Consider the following 21,008-nt stretch of genomic DNA (forward strand, 5'->3'; position numbering starts at 1 on the left):
AAGTGCCACTATTGTTGCTCAGCCTTCTGTTCCCAAAGCCTGTAACTTAACGTTTTGCACGTTACTGAACTGTGATGGTTAGAAACTTCATGTACACTTTTTGGAAGTCATGTAATTAAATATGACTTTAAATGCTTAAAATAGTCTTGTGATGACTTCAGAGACAAGCCTGGCCCACTTTAGGAAGCCCCTTTCCTTCAGCTGCTTGCTTGTGTGCATGGAATCCTTTGAAGTCCCAGATCAGATAGGGAAGGCAGCATGGGCAGACAGAAAAATCACCTGATGGTTGATACCCCATGGTGCTTGGCATGTGCCCTCCTAGCTGACTGACCAATCAGTGTAGCATGAGGTCTGAGCCACCCAGACCTGTTTACTTTTCAAAGAGCTAGCCATCCTCCATCAAGTATCACTGTGTCTTAGGCTATTGCATTCCTTAGTGGTAATAATCTGCATGTGTATTAAATGTTTATACCCAAGCCATAAAAAGAAAAAAGAAACAGTGCCATATAGGAATAAACAAAAAATTACAGAATATAGATAAATCTCAAAATGCTGAACTAAAACATCCAGGCAGAAAACTATATATACTTGAAAAGGAGGTGAGAAGGTGGGAAGATAGCTAAGTAGGAAGCTCCAGAAATCAGTCTCTCCAAGAAAACTACTATTGAAATGGCAGGAACTGACCAAATGAATTATTTTGAAATTCTTGAGTATGAAACTCCGTTCAGCATCCAGGGAAGAACAGGAACTGCTGAGGCTAGTAAATACTGGTGGACTTCAGCATCCCTACAGTAGCTATTGTGGCCCATCCCCCAACCACATAGCAGGCAGCAGTGGGGACTACAGCTTAGATCCCTGGGTGAGTTTTATGACCTTAGCCCTCTAAAATCAGTGGGTGTGGCCTGATCATTGATCACTGCTAATGATCAGCTGCTTCATATCGCTGGGGGGAGGCAGGGGTCAGAGGCTCCGAGGGTAGCGATTGCTCCAACAACCCCAGGCAAAAGCAGCAGAGGAGTCTTAAAGAGGCAGTACCTTTACTCCCCCTTCTCTTTCCACCTTCCATTCTTTGGGGGCAAAAAACAGTTTGGAAAAGTCACAAATTGAAAGCTCTAACCCTCAACAACAACAAAAAAATACGCAGCAATCTCAGAGGAGTGGAAGAATTAAGATATCTACAGTTATAACACTCAGAATGTCCTGCTCTCAACAAAAAGTTATAAAAAACAAGAAAGTATGGATTCACAGGAAAAAGAAATTTTCCAAAACTATCTCTGAGGAAGCTCAGGATTGGAACTATTAACCAAAGACTTTAAATCAATTGCCTTAAATATGTTCAATGAGTTAAAAGAATCACAGAAAGAACTGAAGGAAATTAGGAAAATCTCATCTGAACAAAGTTTCTAAGAGATGGAAATTATTAAAAGGAATCAAATAGAAATTCGGGAGCCGCAAAGTATAGTAACAAATGAAAAACTCACTGGGTAGATCAAACAGAAGATCTAAACAAGCAGAAGAATGGATCAGTGAACTTAAAGACCAGATAACTGAAATTATCCAGTGTGAGCAGAAACAGAAAATAATGAAGAGAATCTGAAGGACTTTTGGGACACCATAAATTGTACCAACTAATACAGCATCAGAGTCCCAGAAGGAGAAAAGAGAAAGAGACAGAAAAAGCATTTGAAGAAGTATTGGCTGAAAACTTCCCAAATCTGATGAAAGACACAAAAATACAAATCCAAGAAGCTTGTTGAAAGGTCAAAATATATCGGGTAGATGGAAATACTAGTGGTCAATGAGAGGGGGTGTGGTATGTATGAGTTTTTTCTTTTTATTTCTATTTCTGGTGTGATGCAAATGTTCTGGCAAATGATCATGGTGATGAACATAGTACTATGTGATGATATTGTGAGCCACTAATTGTACACCATGTATAGAATGTTTATGTTATATGTTGTTTATCAATAAAAATTTTATATATATACATATATATATATATAAAGAAGATTGTTGAATTCCAAGCAAGATAAGACTTGAACAGATTCCCCGACCAGGACACATTTAGCAAAATTGTCAAAATCCATAACAGAGAGGATTGTGAAAGCAGCAAGAGAGAGGCAACTTGCCACATACGTTGGATTTCCAATAAGATAAGATTTTCCAATAAGATCTTATTGGAAATTGATGGATTTCTCATCAGAAACCATTGAGGCCAGAAGACAGTAGAATGGCGTATTTAAAGCCTTTAAAGAAAAAAAACTGCCAATCAAGAAGTCTATCTCCAGCAACTTTAAAAAACTGAAAAAGGGATCAGACTTCAACTAGAGATATGAATGAAGCTGATCTGGATAGGACTAAGTTATTCTACAAGACTGGGTAAAGGATGATATTTCCATATTTTAAAACCTCAACTTTTGGGTGAGACTAAAGGGAGAGATGTTTATTTGGTGCAAAATTTATATTTTGGGTAGTGCATTTCCTAATTTAACTTTTTTTTTTTTAAACCACAGAATATATTTAATTCAAATTAAACATGAAACTAGAAAAATATTCGGTCCTTATCAAGTAGCAATTACATTGTTAAAAAAAAAAAAAAAGAACAGTACATTTCTTTCTACATTCTGGCAATCCATCAAGGCACAAGTCACATCCAGTTTGATGTGGTGACAGATCCAGCGGTCACCATCAAAGCTCATGGTTTGAGGGGGTCAGGAGAGACGTAGACCACACTTAATACAAAATGATTCTGCAGCACATTTGAAGGAGAGGAAGCTCCTTCTAATATACATGAACAAAAGTCCAAGTAGCAGGAAGCAGGCAACTTGCATAATTCATGCACTTTATTAAATAGTTAACGCGTTGCTTCTTATTCATTCGAATTGCTGTTAGTGCTGCTTGCATTAACAGCAGTGACAAAAGCCTCCTATACACATCTTGGCAGTATTACTTTCCTCTCTAGGTATTTTGTTTTTGTTTTTGGCATGATTTCTTTCCCATCTAAACAAAGCCAACTTCTTCAAGACACAGGTCATTCAGCTTTAAAAGTTCAGCCTCCACATTCTTGGGCTGTGCAGAAGGCAAAATCTTACATAGTAAGGTCTTCTTTTTCCCTCCGCTGAAAGCTGTTCACTGTTTTGTCTGCAAAGTTAAATGTCTGTTTGCCCCTGTTCCACTCATCAGGGTGGAAGGGGTCAAGGGCCAGTTACGGCTTTCTTCACAGGGCGGTACTTTCGTGTCATTGTCTATATCCAGCAGAATGCGGCCAGGCAGGTCTTTGCTTGCTGAGCCTGAGTGCATTTCAGGGAAGATGCTGCGAAGCGGTTCTGAAACCCTAGAATTGGCGTCCGTTACTATTTTGGAAGCTGTAGGTGCTGTGCTGATGGGGCTGCCGTCCGCAGCTGACTGGGTGCTGGGAGGATGAGGAGGTGGGGGCACGCTGGGGCAGTTCCTTGGCTTTGGTACTGGTCTTGGTCTTGGTAAGGTTCCAGCATGTGGTTGCACAGTCTCAGGGTTACTCACCGCCTGGGTCTGAGAAGCTGGCAGGCCGAGATTCTGTTTTCCTAGGGGTGGAGTACTGGGGGGTGTCGGAGTCTGGGGACGGGTGTGAGATGGCTGCTCAAGTCCATGCTCACTGGGCAGTGACACAGCATTGGGAGGGCCCTGGCTCCCTGGTTTGGTGTGCATCAGAGGTGTGGCCTGGGTCGGGGGCTGCGGCGGTGGGTGATTGGGGGCTTGTACTGGAGACAGGCTGCTGGAGTACCTCCGGGGTGCAGAGAGCTGGGAGGTGGCAGAGGGCTGGCTGGGAGCCTGCCCTGCGTGCTGAGTGGGAGGAGAAGGACTTCTGGTGGATGGCTTTGGTGACAGACTGGGCGGATGTTGAGATGTTCCTGGAGAGCTCTGGGCCCCGGGATGGCCAGGAGGTGGGTTTCCTGGTTTTGGGGGTGCTGGAGCAGGTTTTTTAACAGCTCGGCGCAAAGTGTGAGGACTGGGACCAGCAGAGTTGTGAACTGGGCCGACGGAAAGCTGGTGGGAGCTGGGAGCTGCCTGGGCCTGGTTTTGGCCAGTGGTTATCTGACTGCTGTTTCTCCCTGGTGCAGGCACAGCTGCAGACACAGAGTCCTTGGGTTTTGGAGGACTGGTGTCGCCTGGGCTCAGCCCCTGCTCCAGTGTGCCTGCAGAGGAGGGGACAGTCCCACCCCCTGTGCTGCTTTCAGCCCTAGAGCCCTGGGATGGGGGCTCTGGGCCTGCAGGAGCCATGGTGCTGCCATCCGTGGGCGGGAGTGGCGGCTGGAAAGCAGGGGATATGTGCTTTCTATTTAGACTGCTACCCCGCCGGTGGGCCTGGAAGTCCATAAACTTCACACCAAAGCTCTCCTTCTTAACCAAGTCCCCTTCCATCACTGCCATGCTGGCAGGCCGCTTCCTCTCCAGGGTCCCCGAGTCAGAGTCATTTCCAGTGTGAGATGAGTGGTTGGAAACTGGGGTGGCAAGAGGTACAAATGCTTCTGATACGTTAAAGTCCACCTCTTCAGGGAAGAACCAGTCAGCATGCTGAATGATTGGTTCAATCACTGCAACTACATGAACAGATGTGGCTGCCGCCATTTCAGCAAGTGTTCCTTCATTTTTGGCCCACAACAAGTTAGGGCCTAACATGATTGCAATGTTGCTGGGAGTCATTTTATTAATGTCGCTGGTCTGAGCAAGCTTTGCAAGGAACTTGATTAAGTATCTAAAGTTAACAAAATTTTGCAGTGGTAACTTCTGACATGTCCTCCATAAGTCTTGAAGTTTTTTGTCTTGATCCTGCACACTTGCAACTTGGGTCCATTCTTCATATAGATTAAAAGTCATCAAAGGTTCAGGCAATTCCCGTAAGTAGAACTTTAAAGCACCTGCTACAGCATGGGGGTCGGAATAGAACTCATCCAGGTGAGAAGTAGAACAGTCTAAAGCAGCTTTCAGTTTCTTTAACTTGGAGGCCCCAGCCCTAATTCTGAAAAGGCCCTCCTCCTTCATGCCTGCCTCCAGGAGCAGCATGACACAGGCTTCGATGGGAAGTGCGATTTCACACCCACTCCTCTTCAAATGTTCTTCCAAAGGAGTCCCAAAGGCCGGCTTTTCTGCCCATTTATCTTGATGGCCTTGCATTTCGGGGAGGGCCTTTTCTAAGACTGCTAATGCTTTTCTATGGTAATCTGCTTGGGCTTCTAATAACGTAACAAAGAACTTGCCATACTCCCCTTCTTTGGCCATAAAGTTGTACATGTCTGCTGCAAGTTGATCCTTGTATTGTTCTACTTTATTTCCAGCTTCATCCATCTCTTCCTTTAGGGTATCTATTTTTGATGGAAGACCCTGAAAGTTGGTTCCTGAAGATTTGTGAGCTTGGTTCCACCTGGCTCTGACCGAATCCCAGTCTAATACCAATTTAGCGAGCTGTTTCCTCTGTTTCTGGATATTGGGAATTTCCACCTCAGCGATGCCATATAGAGGGTCCACAATCTCCTTCTCAACGAATACTTCGTGCTGAGAGAGTTCTAGAGCCAGTTGATTCTCAGCATCTCCACACGTCTCCAGCATCTTCCCCAGGAGAGAATCTTCTACTTGAGCTGATGCTTCTTGCATATTCTGAGCGAGAGCTGTCAAAGGGAGCTTTTTATGTCTCCTCTCGGCGTCTGTGCCATGCTGTTCCTGGAAGCACCCCATTAGGCGCTTGTGGGAATGGTGGCACAAGGACTGCACCGTGTCCAGGCGCCGCTCGATCTGTAACAGATCTTCACTGAGGACTTCTGTTTTCTCAGCTTTGCCCACGGTCTGGTTGGCCAGCTGCTTCATGCGGTTGAACTGCTTCTTCATGGCGGCGGCGGCCCACTGGGCTCAGGCCGGGCAGGGCGGGGAACGGTCTGGCAGCTCCTATATCGCTTTCCGGCCGAGGCGGTGGTGGCGGCTCCCCAGGCCCCTAATTTAACTTTTATGGTTAGTTTAGTTGAACACCTTAAGTACATGGACTCTTGAATAGGGAGAGAGATTTTGTTTGTAGTCCAGGTTAATGTGATGCCCCAATAAATCCCAGAGCTATTTCAGCAGTGAATAAAGTATTTGCAAAGTCCCCTTGGGGGAATGGGGAGAAAGGAGGAAATATTCAACATCTCCATTTGGTGAATTTCTAATACTCTTGCAAGCAGTGGGGACAACAAAATCAATAGGCTAAGGCCTTGATCTTGGGGTTCGCCCTTACGAAACTTATTCTTGTAAAGGATATGCTAAACCTACTTAAAATGAGGCCTAAGAGTCACCCCCAGAGAACCTCTTTTGTTGCGCAGATGTGGCCTCTGCTGTAAGCAAACTCAGCATGTGAACTCACTGCATTCCCTCCTATAAGGGATATGACTCCTAGGGGTGTAGCTCTCCCTGGCAACGTGGGACAGAAAGCCTGGGATAAGCCAGAACCTAGTATCAAGAGATTGAGAAAGGCTTCTTTATCAAAAAAGGGAAGAGAGAAATGAGACAAAATAATGTGTCAGTGGCTGATAGATTTCAAACAGGGTTGATAGGTTATCCTGGATTATATAGATATTCCTTCTTAGTTTATGGTGTTTTGGAGTAGCCAGAGGGAAGCATCTGAAACAGCTGAGCTGTGCTCCAGGAGCCTAGATTCTTGAAGAAATGTGTATAAAGACTTGTTACAATGTGACTGTGTGATTGTGAGAACCCTGAATCTGATGGTCCTTATATCTAGGGTATGGACAGATGAGTAAAATTATGGATAAAAATAAATAAATAAATAATGGGGTGATAAAGGATAAAATAAATTGGGTAGATGGAAACACTAAAGGTCAATGAGAGGGAGGGGTAAGGTGTATAGTATGTGTGAGTTTTTTTTCTTTTTTTTTCTTTTTCTATAGTGATACAAATGTTCTAAAAAACGATCCTGGTGATGAGTACACAACTATGTGATGATACTGTAAGCCACTGATTGTGTACCATGTATAGAAAGTATGCGTGTTAAGACTTCTCAATAAAAATATTTTTAAAAAAAGAATTCTATCTCCAGCAAAATCATTTACAGATAAACAAAAACTGAGTCTGTGACCAGAAGACCTGTCTGCCCTACAAGAACTGCTTGAGAGTCATTCAAACTTTAAAAAAGGACATGTAATAGTAACTCAAAGCCATAAGAAGAAATAAAGAACATTAGTAAAGGTAACTACCTATGTAAGTATAAAATCCTAAACCAATTTATATTTGATTTGTAAGTACTCAGCAGGCAAACGTGTGAAATATTATAAATCTATGTTAATCGGTGTACAATGTATAAAGATGTAATCTGACACAATAACAATATAAAGGGACAGGGGCTGAGATATGAGTAGAGTTTGTATACTACTGACAATATGCCGGTACTACTTGAACTAGGTTGTTATTAGTTTTAAAGGTTACTGCACTTTACTCTTCTGAAGCTTATATAGGGAGCACAGAAACTTAGACTATCTACAGGTATGCTAAGAGTTACCTCTGGAGGACCTCTGCTGTTGCTCAGATGTGGCCTCAGTCTCTCTAAGCCCAACTCTGCAACTGAAATCACTGCCCTCCCCACTATGGGGGACATGACATCCAGGGGTGAAAGTCTTCCTGGTGAGGTGGGAGAGGACTCCCAGGGATGAATCCAGACCTGTCACCGTGGGATCAACAATTACATCCTGAACAAATAGGGGGAAAGAAGTGCATTTAAAAAAGTGTAAGTGGCAGAGAGAGTTCAGAGTCAAGAGGCTACTCTGGAGGTTGCTCTTATGTAAGCTTCAGGTAGACCTTGCTACATATCATAAACTGCTAACCCCCAACCAGGACCATTCCAGCCAATCCTAAAGAACACCTAGGGCAATTTATAAGATTCCACAAGAGTTCCAGTAACTACAGTAACTTTCCAGAAACCTACAAACTCCAGATGGGTCCCTGGTCCAGATAAGTCCTGAAACCTAGCCCAGCCTCTCAAGAACATCAGATAGCTTCATCTCCCTACCCCATATTAGTGACAGACCCTTCCAATTTAAAAAATTAGAACTGCCATAGCCCAAACAACCCCAATGAAAGGTACGGAAAAATCAAAGGTGATAGTGGAATTATACATAGAAGATAGGACTTAACAAACTAATATGAATGCTGAATCATTAAATTGATATCTCCTTTAGTCTCCAGTATTTTAGAACAGCTAGAAGTAAAAACTAAAATGGTGAAACTGTACCCTATGTCAAAGTCTGAAATATGTTCTACAACTAATTGTGGTGCTGTGCTTGGAAATTTATGTATATATGTTTTTATTCACAAAAAAAGAAGGAAAAAAAAGTCGATTGTGATGATAACAAAGTATTTAAGCCCACTAGCCTCCTTCTGGTGTGAAGCAGCTAGAAGGAAAATTATGAGAGGATCATGTGGTTGCCCATGACAAATTCTGGGATCTGTCCTGTAACCACTTTTTGAGGAGTGCTCTGAAAACTAGTTTTTTATATATTTCTTTGCTTTGCATATATGTTGTACTATACAATAAAAAAAGTTATAAAAAAAAATATTTGGGCTTCTGGTGACTGACTCTGAGAGCAAGAAAAACCCTTTGTGGTGCTCATGTAGAACTGCATCTCCAGCACACAGGATTCTTGAGCCATCCAGCTTTCTCAAAGTCCCTATATACATGATAAGGGTTTAATATCCAGAACATAAAGAACTCATACAACTGAACAAAAATACGAACAACCCAAATGAAAAATGGGCCAAGCATAATTTTGTGGAACCTAGAATAGGGAATGAGATCTTGTTACTCTGTACATTTAATGTAATACCTCGATACATCCCTGAGAATTTGGAGCACAAAATAAAAAAGTATTTATTTGCAAAGTCCCCTTTGAAGGACTGGTGGAAGATGTGGAAATATTAAACATTTCCACCTGGGGAATTCCAGATATTCTTTCAAGCATTAGGGACTCCCAATTAATAAGCCAAGCCCTCAATCTTAAGGCTTGCCCTTATGAAACTTATTCCTACAAAGGAGAAGCTAAGCTTACTTTTAATTATGCCTAAGAATCACCCCCAGAGAACCTCTTTTGTTGCACAGATATGGCCTCACTTTCTAATCCAACCCTGCAAATAAACACAATACCATCCCCCTATGTGGGACATCACTCCCAGGGATGTAAATCCCCCTGGCAATGTGCAACTTGACTCTCAGGGATGAGACTAGCCCTGGCATCATGGGATTGAGAAAGCCCTCTTGACCAAAAGGAGGAAAAGAAGTGAAACAAAATAAAATTTCAATGGCTAAGACATTTCAAATAGCTGAGAGGTCATTTTGGAGGTTATTCTTACGTGTTATATAAATATTCCTTTTTAGTTTCTATTATATTAGAATAGCTAGAAGGAAATATACGAAACTATTCAATGGTAATCTAGTAGCTTTGATGCTTGATGATGACTGTATAACTACACAACTTTTATGGTGGGACCATGCAATTACGAAGACTTTGTGATTGACACTTTCTTTATCCAGTTTATAGGTAGATGAGTAGTAAAGTAAAGAAAAAACCAAAACAATAAGGGGGAATAAGGATATGCAGTGCTTTGGGTTTTCTTAATTATTTTTCTTTTGGGGGGTAATAAAACATCCTAAAATTGTGCGATCGATTTTAGAATGTGATGACTACACAACTACGTGATGATACTGTGAGCCACTGATTGTATCTTTGGATAAACTTATATGTTATGTGACTACATCTCAATAAGATTCGCATTAAAAAAATGGGCCAAGGATTTGAATAGATATTTTTCTTAAAAAAGGTATTTAAATGGCCAATAAGTATATTAAGAGATGCTCAACATCATTAGCGATTAAATAAACAGAATCAAAACTACAATGTACCATTTCACACTAACTAGGATGGCTGTTGGTATGGATGCAGAGAAATAGGAATTCTCATACATCGCTGGTGGAAACGCAAATGGTGCAGCCACTACGGAAAACACTTTGATGGATTCTCAGAAAGAAAAACACAGAATTATTATGACTCAGAAATTCCACTCCTAGGTATATATCCCAAAAAATTGTAATCAGGGACTCAGACAGATATTTGTACACCAATGTTCAATGCAGCATTATTCACAACAGCCTAAAAGTGGAAGAAACCCACATTTCCATCAATAAACAAACAGACAAACAAAATGTGGTATATCCATACAAAGGAAAAATATGAGGTGATGGAATGGTAGCCCATGACAACTCTGGGATCTGTCTTGTAACTACGTGCTGAATATTGCTTTGAAAATTATTGCTTTTTTCGTTTTTGTATATATTGCACAATTTTAAAAGCTGAAAAAAAAAAACAAGAAGAACTAATATAGGGTGATAGAAATAGGATATTGGTTATATTCAGGGGGTGGTGCTCAGAAGGAATATAAAAGGGTATTCTTGGGATGATGTAATATGCTATTTATTGATTAGGGTGGTTGTTTTATTCTCCCTTCTCTGTCCATTTCAGTACAGACTGGCAGTGGTTCCACTCATACAAACCTCATAATGAGAGAAGACTCATCCAATCAGTTCAAGGCCTAAGGGAACAACCTATAATTTCAGCAATCAGAAAAAAGTTCTATCTCTACTCAAGCAAGCCAGCATCTCCTGGTGAATTAAAACAAAACCTTCATTGGAGTTTCCAGCTTATGGCTTGCCCTACAGAATTTGAACCTATCCATCCCCACTTGTGTGAGCCAATTCTTTAAAAAAAAATCTCGAAATTACTTCACACACACACATCTCCTGTCAGTTTTGTTTCCTTAAAGAATCCTAATACATGGTTCATTCAAAATAAATTCAGAAATTTAAACAAAACAAAAACAACTTGCTTAAAATGCTACAGTATAAATGTTTCATAAGTGTCCACTGAAACTGCATGATTGAATTTCATTTTATTTCATCCATTTCTCCAAACTAACACTCAATTCCAAGGCATAAAACATGAACCATAGTGGGGAAAAAAAGGGCAATTTAAGAAAGAATTTCTCCAACATAAAACAAGTGAATATTTACTTGTTATAGAGAAACACATAAACTTCAGGCCACTCAGTATAGCTCTAGCGCTCCTTTGGGCTGTGGAAATAGGATAATACAGATGATCCTTTGTAACTATAAAGGAGCCATAAAACAGCAGAGAACAGCTGATGATATAAAGAAGAATGTTATTCTCTCTAGTTGATTGTTTTATTTCATATCAACAACTGACAGAAGAACTAAGACTCCTTACATGGTTATTTGCAACACTTTACCTCTAACTGCAGAGTGCTAGAATGTTTCTGACATAATCATTATTGTTCATTCTCACAAACAAGTAGATATAACAGATGAGTTATAAACATATTGGATGAATAAACTTTCACTAGCTCCTTAAATAAACAGGGTGAAGTCTGTTTACATAGGTAATAAAATGTGTTTAAAATAGGTAATAAAAAATAAAAAAACATTTAGAAAGTAACTTTTTCAATCTATAAAGATTAGTCTCGTTTAACCATTTGGGCTGGTTTGAAGTTATCATATACCCCAGAAAAGCCATGTCCTTTAACCCTCATTCAATATTGCTGGGTGGGACCTTTTTGATTGTTTCCATGGTGATGTGACCCACCCAACTGTGGGTGGTAACTTCTGATTAGATGGTTCCTTGGAGATGTGTCGCCACCCATTCAAAGTGGGGTTGCTTAGCGGAGCAGTTTAAGAGGAAACCATTCTGGAAAAAGCTTTAGAGCCATCAGAATCAACCAAGCCAAAAGAACAGACAGAGTCCTGGGGAAGCCACTGAAGAGGCTTGGAGAGAAAGCTAGCAGACATCACCATTTGCCTTTCCAGCTGAGAGAGAAATCCTGAACATCACTGGCCTTCTTGAGCCAAGATATCTTTCCCTGGATGCCTTAATTTGGACAGTTTCACAGCCTTTGAATGTAAACTTATTAAATTCCCTTTTAAGTGGCTTTTTAAAAAGCCATTCCGTTTCTGGTGTATTGTATTCCAGCAGCTCTCTTATGCTAGAACAGATTTTGGTACCAGAGAAGTAGGGTACTGCTGTGGTCTGCAAATAGCGAACATGTTGGAACTGCTTTTTAAATGATAAGGGGAAGATTTTTGGAAGAGTTGTGTGGAGCTTGATAGAGAAGACCCAGAATGCTTTGAAGAGACTGTTGGTAGAAATGTGGACTCTAAAGATATCCTTGACAAGACTTTAGACAGAAATGAGGAATGTGCCACTGCAAACTGGAAAGAAGATGACCCCTGTTTTGAAGTGGCACAGACTCTTGCAAAATTGTGTATTGCTGTTGAATGGAAGTTAGGATTTAAAGATGACAAACCAGGATACTTAGCTGAGGAGATTTCCAAATTAAATATGGAACGTGCAGCCTAGTTTCTCCTTGCAGCTTATAGTGAAATGTGATAGGAAAGAGATAAGTTGAGAAATGAACTCTTGAGTATAAAGAAATCAGAAACTGATGGTCAGGAAAATTCTGGGCTTCCAGAAAGGGAGATCCCAGAGAATAGAGCTCCACATGAGGATTTAACCAAATGTGGAACCAGTCAGCCATTTCACAAAAAGTCAGAATTGGAGATGGAGTTATCCAAGATGGATATGTGGATAGTCCTATTGTCTGATGGTTATGATCCCTGCCTATTACATAGAAAACCAACGAGACTGTTGTGCAGTCTCTATAAACCAAACCACTGCCAGTTCTGGACTAAGAAAAGCAGAAAAGGGACTCACTAGAGGAAAAATAGCTTCAAAGGCAGAAACCATGAAAGCTAAGGCCTGAAGTCAAAAAACCTCAGGCCAGGAGAGTGGACCCACACAAATAACTTAGAGAGGGTGAGTTTGCCCCAAAGATAGAGGGTGGACCTTCCATTTTGCTGTTCAGGAAGAGTTGTGCACCAGGCCTTGGAGAGCGTAGGGCATGTTCCTTGGGGATTGGGAAGCCTGATGCCACCACATTGTTCTGGAGAGGTTAAGTGTATGCTCCAGAAATAGCAGAGAGCCATGGTGCGGCCTGATACTCGGAGAGGATGGAGCTGAGAAAAAGGTGGTCTCACCAATGTCTCCCAAGAGAGAGGTGGGCGGCTGCATAGGCCCTTGGAAACAGTGGGACTGCTGCTTTCCAAAGCCCCGAGGATAAATGACTCTCAGACTCTGAAATCTAACGGAGTTTGCCCTGTAGGTTTTCAGAACACTTTGGGTCCAGTGACCTTGTGTTCCTTTTAATTTCTCCCAATATAAATGGGAATATATATTCTATGACTGTTCCTCCTTTGTACACTGATAGCAGATAACTGCTCTGAGTTTTATAGGTCCAGAGCCAGAGGGGAATTTTGCTTAGGACAGACCATGCCTTTAGCTGATTTTGGTGAGATTCTGTACTGTCTCTGACTTTATACATATTTATATTGTTACTGAAATGGTTTAAGGCTTTCTGATATTGTGATGGAACGAATGTATTTTGCATTTAGAAAGAAAATGTCTTTACAGGGTTCAAAGGGTGGAATGTGCCAGTCTGAAGCTATTATGTACCCCAAAAAAGCCATGTCCTCTAATCCTCATTCAATATTGCAGTGTGGGACCTTTTTGATTGTTTCCATTTTATTATACTAGTGATTAATGGTAAAACATTACAGTTATAGCATTTTACTCTATATTCAAACTTTATTTTAAATGGATCATCAAGTCTCCTTTAAATAAAAGAACTATTTAAATTATGCAATTACTAGTAAAAACAAAAAATGAAAGATTTTTTGTTTTTAAAGTATTGAAAAGTAGGGTTAACTTTGATGAACTTTCAATAGGAAACCAGACATGGAAAACATGTTCACAGAAAAACAGATTCGTCCATGAAATGACAAAATATACAAGAGCATATACACAAGCTTTAGAACAGCTTAAAAATTACTTTCTTAAAGAAAAATACATCCAAACTAGCAACAAAAAATTAGCAGACTAAGCAAACATCATACTAAAACAGAAACTGAGATAATAACCATACTCCTTGAATACTGCCTACTCTTTAAATACAACCTGTAACTTTTTCAACTGCAAGAAAATTAAGGAAACAAAAATTCATCTTGTAACGAGGCATTGAAGTTACCCAAGCTAACTTATCAATTTAGATTAAGAAAGATACCAAAGAACCGTTAAATGCCAACTAAGGCCCTGAAAGTGGTAGGAGTAGGCTTCTGTGGTTTGAGAAGCCCTGGAAAAAAGAACATATAATACATCTTTTTCCTTCAGGATAAGGCAATAAAGTTTTATCTTGGCCTAAGATAAGCAGCCCCCTTCTGGTATTTTATTTTAGCACCCAAAATAAGCAGTGACTTCTAGCTAGCTATAGCATCAAATCCCAAAGATTATATCAGTATCAATTTTAGAATATTATCTTTAAGCTTTTAAAGAAGAACAAAGCTGTAGGAATAACACTTTCAGATTTCAAGACTTACTACAAAATGAGAACAATCAAAACATTGTGCACTGGCATATTGACCAACGGAATAGAATTGAGTCTAGAAATAAACCTACATTTATGGTCAACTGACTTTGAACAAGAAGGTCAAGATAATCCAATAGGGGGAAAAGTAGTCTTTTTAATGAATGCTGCTAAGACAATTAGATATCAATACACAAAAGAATGAAATTGGACTCTGACCTCACACCACATACAAAAATAATTCAAAATGGAACAAAGACTTAAATTTAAGAGTCTAAACTGCAAAACTCTTAGAAAACATAGGAGTAAATTTTGGTGACCTCAGATTTGTTAAATGTGGTTTCTCAGATGTGACACCAAAAGCACAGCAACAAAAGAAAAACCAATAAATTGGATGTCATCAAAATTAAAACTTTTTGTTTCTAAAAAGAACACCATTAAATGTGATATATATACACAATGGAGTATCATTCAGCCATAAAAGTAATGAAGTTCTGACTCATGCTACAATGAAAGAATTCTGAAGACATCATTTTGAGTAAATAAGTCAGACACAAAAGGACAGATACTGTATAATTCCCCTCATATGAATAACTGGAATACGCAAATTCATAGAGAAAGAAGGTAGAGGACAAGTTACTAAGGATGGGGGTGAGAGAGAATGGGGAACTAATAAATAATGGGTGCACAGTTTCTGTTGGAGTGATGGAAAAGATTTGGTAACAGATGATGAAGAAGGTAACACAATATTGAGACTGTGACTGGTTCCATGTTTGGGGGTGGTTGAGATGGGAAATTTGGGGTTACATTTATGTTTCCATACTTAAAAAAACAAAACGAGACTAACAAGACGATAACAATTAAATGCAATACATGATCCCAGACCGGATTTAATAAGAGGGCGGAGAAAATGTGAGATTAGAAAGTTTGAATTCTATGTATATTAACACCAAAAAAAAGAGCAACTAAAAACACAATAAATGAAAATGACAATTAAATGCAATACACGATCCTGAATGGGATTCAACAAAGAAGGAGAAAAGGCTCACAGGGATATTACTGGGACACAGGAAAAAAAAAAAGGAATATAGACCATAAGCTTTGTATCAATGTTAAATTGCTTGAACTTCATAAATGCACTTAAACTGGTTACATAAGTGAATACCCTTGTCCTTAGGAAATGTGTTTGGCAACATTAAGTGTTCAGGAAGCATGACGGATACAACTTATACTCAAGTATTCAGAAAATGGATTGACTGACAGATGGATAGATTGAAGGATATCACAAATATGGTGTCTGGGAGTGTCGGGGTGGGCAGAGATATGCTGGAGTTCTCTGTATGGGTCTATGTTATTTTTGTTATGGTCCTGTATGTTCGAATAATTTCAAATAAGTTAAATAAGTTTCATAATAAAATGTTAAAGGAAAAAAGCTTTCTCAGTAAGAAAAGAAGAGAGTCAAAATAGTTTGATGCCAGTTTAAGTAGTAAAAAAAAGAGTATCTAACACTTAGATATACAAACCTGTGTCAGAAATTGCATATTTTAAAATTTAGAATCTATGAGAACTGGCATTCAGTTTAAAACTTATCAAAACAGGATTTCATTTCCTATCATTTTTCAAAGCAAAAACCTAGTGATTTCCGTGCAAACATGCAGAGGGAGGGATTAAAATCACAGGACACTGTTTCCCGAACCATGCACCCCCCCAAAAAAGAAAAAAACATCACAGGACTTTCGATCTTGGGATCTGCCCCGATGAAACTTAATACTGCAAAGGATAGGCTAAGCCTACTTAAAATTATGCCTAAGAGTGTGACTGCTGAATCATATTGATATTTCTTTTAATCTTCAGCACCTTAGAGCAGCTATAAATAAAAACCTAAAATTATGGAATTGTAAGCCATACCAAACTCTGAAATCTGTTCTACAACTAATTGTTGCACTATGCGCTGGTATCTATTGCTTTTTTGTATATATGCTATTTTTCACAAAAAAGAAAAAAAAAAGTCAATTGTGATGATAAAAAAATATTCCTTCTAACCTTCAATGTTCTGGAGAAGTTAGAAGGAAAAATCTGATATGATGGTATGGCAGTCCATGACAAATGTGGATTTTCAAACAGTGCTTTGAAAACTATTGCTTTTTTCTTTCTTTGCTTTGTATATATGTGATATTACACAATTTTAAAAGTTCCAAAAAAAATATGCCTAAGAGTCACCCCCAGAGAACCTCTTTTGTTGCTCAGACGTGGCCACTCCCTCCAAGCTGATGCAGTAAGGGAACTGACTGCCCTTCCCGCCTCACCTCGTGGCACATAACTCCCAGGGGTGTAAATTTCCCTGGCAATGCGGGACAGAAATCCAGGGATGAGCTGGGACCTGGCACCACAGTGTTGAGAAAAGCCTTTTTGAACAAAAGGGGGAAGAGAGAAATGAGACAAAATAAAGTTTCAGTGATTGAAAGATTTCAAACAGAGTGAAGAGGTTATCCTGGAGATTATCCTTATGCATTAATATATATATATTTTTTATATAATATAAATTTATATAATAAAACCTCTATAGTTTATGGTTTATTGGAGTGGCTAGAGGAAAGTACCTGAAATTGCTGAGCTGTGTTCCAGCAGCCGTGATTCTTGAAGATGATTGCATAATAATATAGCTTTTACAATGTGACTGTGTGACTGTGAAACCTTGTGTCTGATGCTCCTTTTAGCTAGGATATGGAAAGATGAGTAAAAAATATGGATAAAAAATAAACATATAATAGCGGGGAAAATGGTTAAAATAAATTGGGTAGATAGAAATACTAGTGGTCAATGAGAGGGAGGGGTAAGGCATATGGTATGCATGAGTTTTTTCTTTTCCTTTCTTTTTCTGAAGTGATGTAAATGTTCTAAAAAAATGATTGTGGTGATGAATACACAATTTTGTGATGAGATTGTGAACCAATGATTGTACACCATGTATGGATTGTTTCTATGTTAAGATTTATCAATAAAAATTTCTTTTTAAAAAATCACAGGACTGTTTTTAGTGAAGGCATAAAAGCACCAGGAGGGTTTTGCAAAAGAATTTTCCAGGGGGATCTGAGAAACAAAGATTCATTTCCTTATCCAGAGTAAAAGTGGAATTTAGGGAGACTTTTAAGTCTTTACATACGATCTGTCATTAATGTTTGCTCTCTTCCTTTCAAAGAAAGAGCAGTCAGAATCAAGAGGTTAAAAACAAAACTCAAGGAATAAGTAGACTCTGCTTTTCAACATGAAAAGGAAAAAAAGAAAACACCCAGCACGGCAAGAGAGATAAACTTAAGGGTTATTATATAGTGTCCAGGAACTGAGCACAAGTCACTTAAATTTGTAAAAGTCAACATTGAGTCAGAGATGGACTGGCAAAGTAGAAAGATGACTGCTAATCCTTAAACCATCACCAAAATTAAAGAAAGTTATCGTCTCTTTACATTAAACAAAAAATATCTTCATCTTGTTATTGGAATGTTTTTCAGAGATCTGAAAGAAATTTGCAGTAGACTTGGTGGGAGGTGAGCAGAGCCTGGTCTAAAGAAGTGGACTTCAAAATTCAGTAGAACTGAGCAACAAATTACATGATAACACAAGATAGTCATTTAATCCTTGGCATATTAACTCACCTCCCCATAAAAGTAACACGGAGGCATTCAATAAAATTTTACAGAGGGGCACATCCAGGTATGTATAAATAGGTCAGCATATTACATACTCTGAGGCACACACCAGTGCTTACCCAGATTCCGAACACCTTAGAAAAAGTTCTTACAATTTACATCGGAGAAAAGCATTCCTACAACTTTAGGAGATGATAAGAAAACAATATCACTGTTGTATCATCTCCCACTAGGAAAACCTTAGAATGTGTCTGTTTCCACGATTTAAATAGAAGAGCAGAGAGCAATGACCACCCACAAGAGCTACCCTCAGAACTTCATTCTTCTTCTAGGGGGTATTCAGATTACATAAACATTTAGGTTTAAAATCTCTTCAACTGCCAGGAAGAAGCCATGGATCAGTGACTGCCCTTCATGGGAAAGGCATGGTCTCTATATGGAAATAAAGTGCTTAGTTGGCACAGCTCTAAAAGTGTAATTTAGGCATTAAATGTCTATACCATATTAAATGCTGACTGTAATTTATTCTGATTGACGAGGCCACAAAACAATCAAAATGTTGACAGTAAGATTAAAAAAAAAAATAGGACTCCTAAATTTGGTACTCTGTTAAGCTGTTTACCTTGTTTTACTTACTTATGTAAAATTTTTACTTTTAATCACAACTAAAAAGGTAACTAAAGAAGTTGCAGCATAAAATCGTCATTATTAATACGTTTACATAAAAGGTAGCATGTGCAATACTTAGTTTCAAATTATTATTTCTGTCAATAGTTAAGGCAGAAAATGTCACTATACTGTATAAGTATACACAAGTTTGGGGCCCTCTTTTTTCCCAATAACTGGGGAGGACCAACGTAAAGCAAGTCAATTTCAGTACATCTTAGCCCGGAAATCAGACTCCATAGCAAAAAAGGACTGATGCTGAAAAACAGCAGTGCAATTTTTAGAAATGAATATGAAAATCTGGGGAAAAAAAATTTCCCAGAATCACGAGACTATTACATATGGAATGCAAAGGAGGCTAGTAGCAAGTTATCCATGAAAGACATTTTCTTTCCAAAGTTATTTTTCAATGAGTTTGAAGAAAACGGAATGCAGCATTTTCACTTTTTTTCCCTTCTCAGCGCTAGATGTTGACGGCAAACAACTGTCTTAAAGCCCTCTTGTTTACCCACAAAGATACTTCACGTATCAATCAAAAATGAAACCAATCGCAGATATATATAAACCTGACAATTCGGGAGTATGGAGTGGAGTAACGATAAGCCCCAACAGGTTACTGAAAGACTGACGGACAAACGACTTTGGCAAACCACTACGGCCGAAGGAAGTCAGGTCAAAAACTTTAAAAATCCTACAAGACATTCTGAGTTCCGAGTTCAGGCCCTGTCACAGACGGAAACGTTTTTGCCCTCTTCATTCCAGAGGCCCCAACAGCCGGCCCGGGGCGGCGGGGAACCTCCGCGGGGACGGTGGGCACCGGGTGGGGGCGGCGGGGCGCTCGCCGCCTCTGCCCAACATTCCGGGTCGGGCCCTCCCGGCTGAGGGGTGCGGACCCGCCACGGAGACGCGGGAGCCTCACTCACTCACCGTGAAACGCTGGTCGCCGATGCTGCCCACAGAGAAGCAGTGATCGCCGGGGTTGACCGCTCCAGTCAGCACCTGGTGCAGGTTCATGTCGGCGCCTCACTCCCGCAGCGGACGCTGCGTCCAGCTCATGCCCGGCGTCAGCGGCCCCTTCTCTCTCTTCTTCCCTTAGGGGCGGCGGCCGCTCTTCGGTGGCGGGAGCAGCAGCGACGGGCGCCAGGAGCCAGAGCCGCTGAGCAGGAGCCCGCGGCTCATCCCGAGCCCTGGCAGGCGAGGCCCGGAGGCGGCGGGCCGGCGAGCGGGAGGGGCGCCGCGCTTCTCGGCGCACCTGTCACGGCCCGCGCGTCCCAGGTGTGGCTCGGAATCGAGTCACAGACAGCGAGCGACCCAGGGCCGACTCACCGGCCGGAAGGACAGCGCGGACTACAAAATTTCTTCCGGGCTCAGGAAAGCCTGCCTGGAGCACCGAAGTGGCGCAGGCGGCACGCGCTCGCCCTCCCTTCTTGACCTGTCCCCTCCCGGCTTCGGCGTTCGCTACCCCCACGGGCCTCGGTTGCTCACTACGCGTCTCTAGGTCCCGCCGGCAAAAATATCGCGAGACTTCCTGCGGCGAGGAAGCAGACTGCGGAGGACTCATTTTTTTCAACGCAGTATAGATACTAGTTACTGGATAAGAGAACACCGCCTAGTCAGAAACTGGCCAATCCCGAGCGCTAGTCCACGTAGGACCCGCCCACAAGTGAGGATAGACCAATTTCTTTGAGGCTTGTAAGGGGAGATGACTTTCCGTCTGAGTGTTGAAAGAAGGAGCCTAGCAAAAGCTTTACGACATTAGAATGAGGTGGGATTTATCAAGATATACTTTAGGTTAGTGTTTAAATGAGATTGTTGGGCCAGAAAGTTTAAAAGGGAAAAGTGCATTGTAAGTGTAGTTGCGGTTTCTTTGGACTTGATTAGAGACTACAAGTCCCAGCGTGCACCGCGTCCCTCGGCGCCGGGGAGTGTGAGTTGACAGCGCAAGAGCGTAAGCAGAGCGCCGAGTGCTTCTGCTGGGGTTTGAGTCGCTGTGCTCCACACTCATTGCCCGTTCGCTGAACCAGCTAATTTTGAAAGGCATGAGCGTTTAATAAATACTAAAGTGAAAATTTTCACACCCAGGTTTATCTTGGCATACTTTTTGAAATAGGGCTGAAGTGATACTGCGCTAGCCGCATGATGAACGTTTATTTTAGAAAATTACAAAGTTCTACGATGACCTATGTCACCGCTACCAAC

The 21,008-nt window shown here is 40.7% G+C and overlaps 1 protein-coding gene and 1 pseudogene across 7 annotated transcripts in view; both read right to left on the reverse strand.

The window, feature by feature from the left end:
• The window catches only part of DMXL1 (Dmx like 1), a 232,644-nt gene extending 212,320 nt beyond the window's left edge, over positions 1-20,324 (reverse strand). For 4 of the 7 annotated variants that reach the window (XM_077138868.1, XM_077138867.1, XM_077138866.1 and 1 more), the window contains exon 1: positions 19,737-20,323. In XM_077138868.1, the coding sequence (XP_076994983.1) occupies positions 19,737-19,823 (87 nt within the window). In that variant the 5' untranslated portion in view covers positions 19,824-20,323. Of the gene's footprint in view, positions 1-19,736 lie in introns of all 7 variants that reach the window. The other 3 variants (XM_077138870.1, XM_077138871.1, XM_077138874.1) reach the window with 1 other exon arrangement.
• Positions 1,413-5,954, reverse strand: LOC143665453 (rho GTPase-activating protein 17 pseudogene; annotated as a pseudogene).
• Positions 20,325-21,008: the final 684 nt, after the last annotated feature.

Source organism: Tamandua tetradactyla, chromosome 21 (assembly GCF_023851605.1).
Source record: "Tamandua tetradactyla isolate mTamTet1 chromosome 21, mTamTet1.pri, whole genome shotgun sequence".
Lineage (NCBI taxonomy): Eukaryota > Metazoa > Chordata > Mammalia > Pilosa > Myrmecophagidae > Tamandua > Tamandua tetradactyla.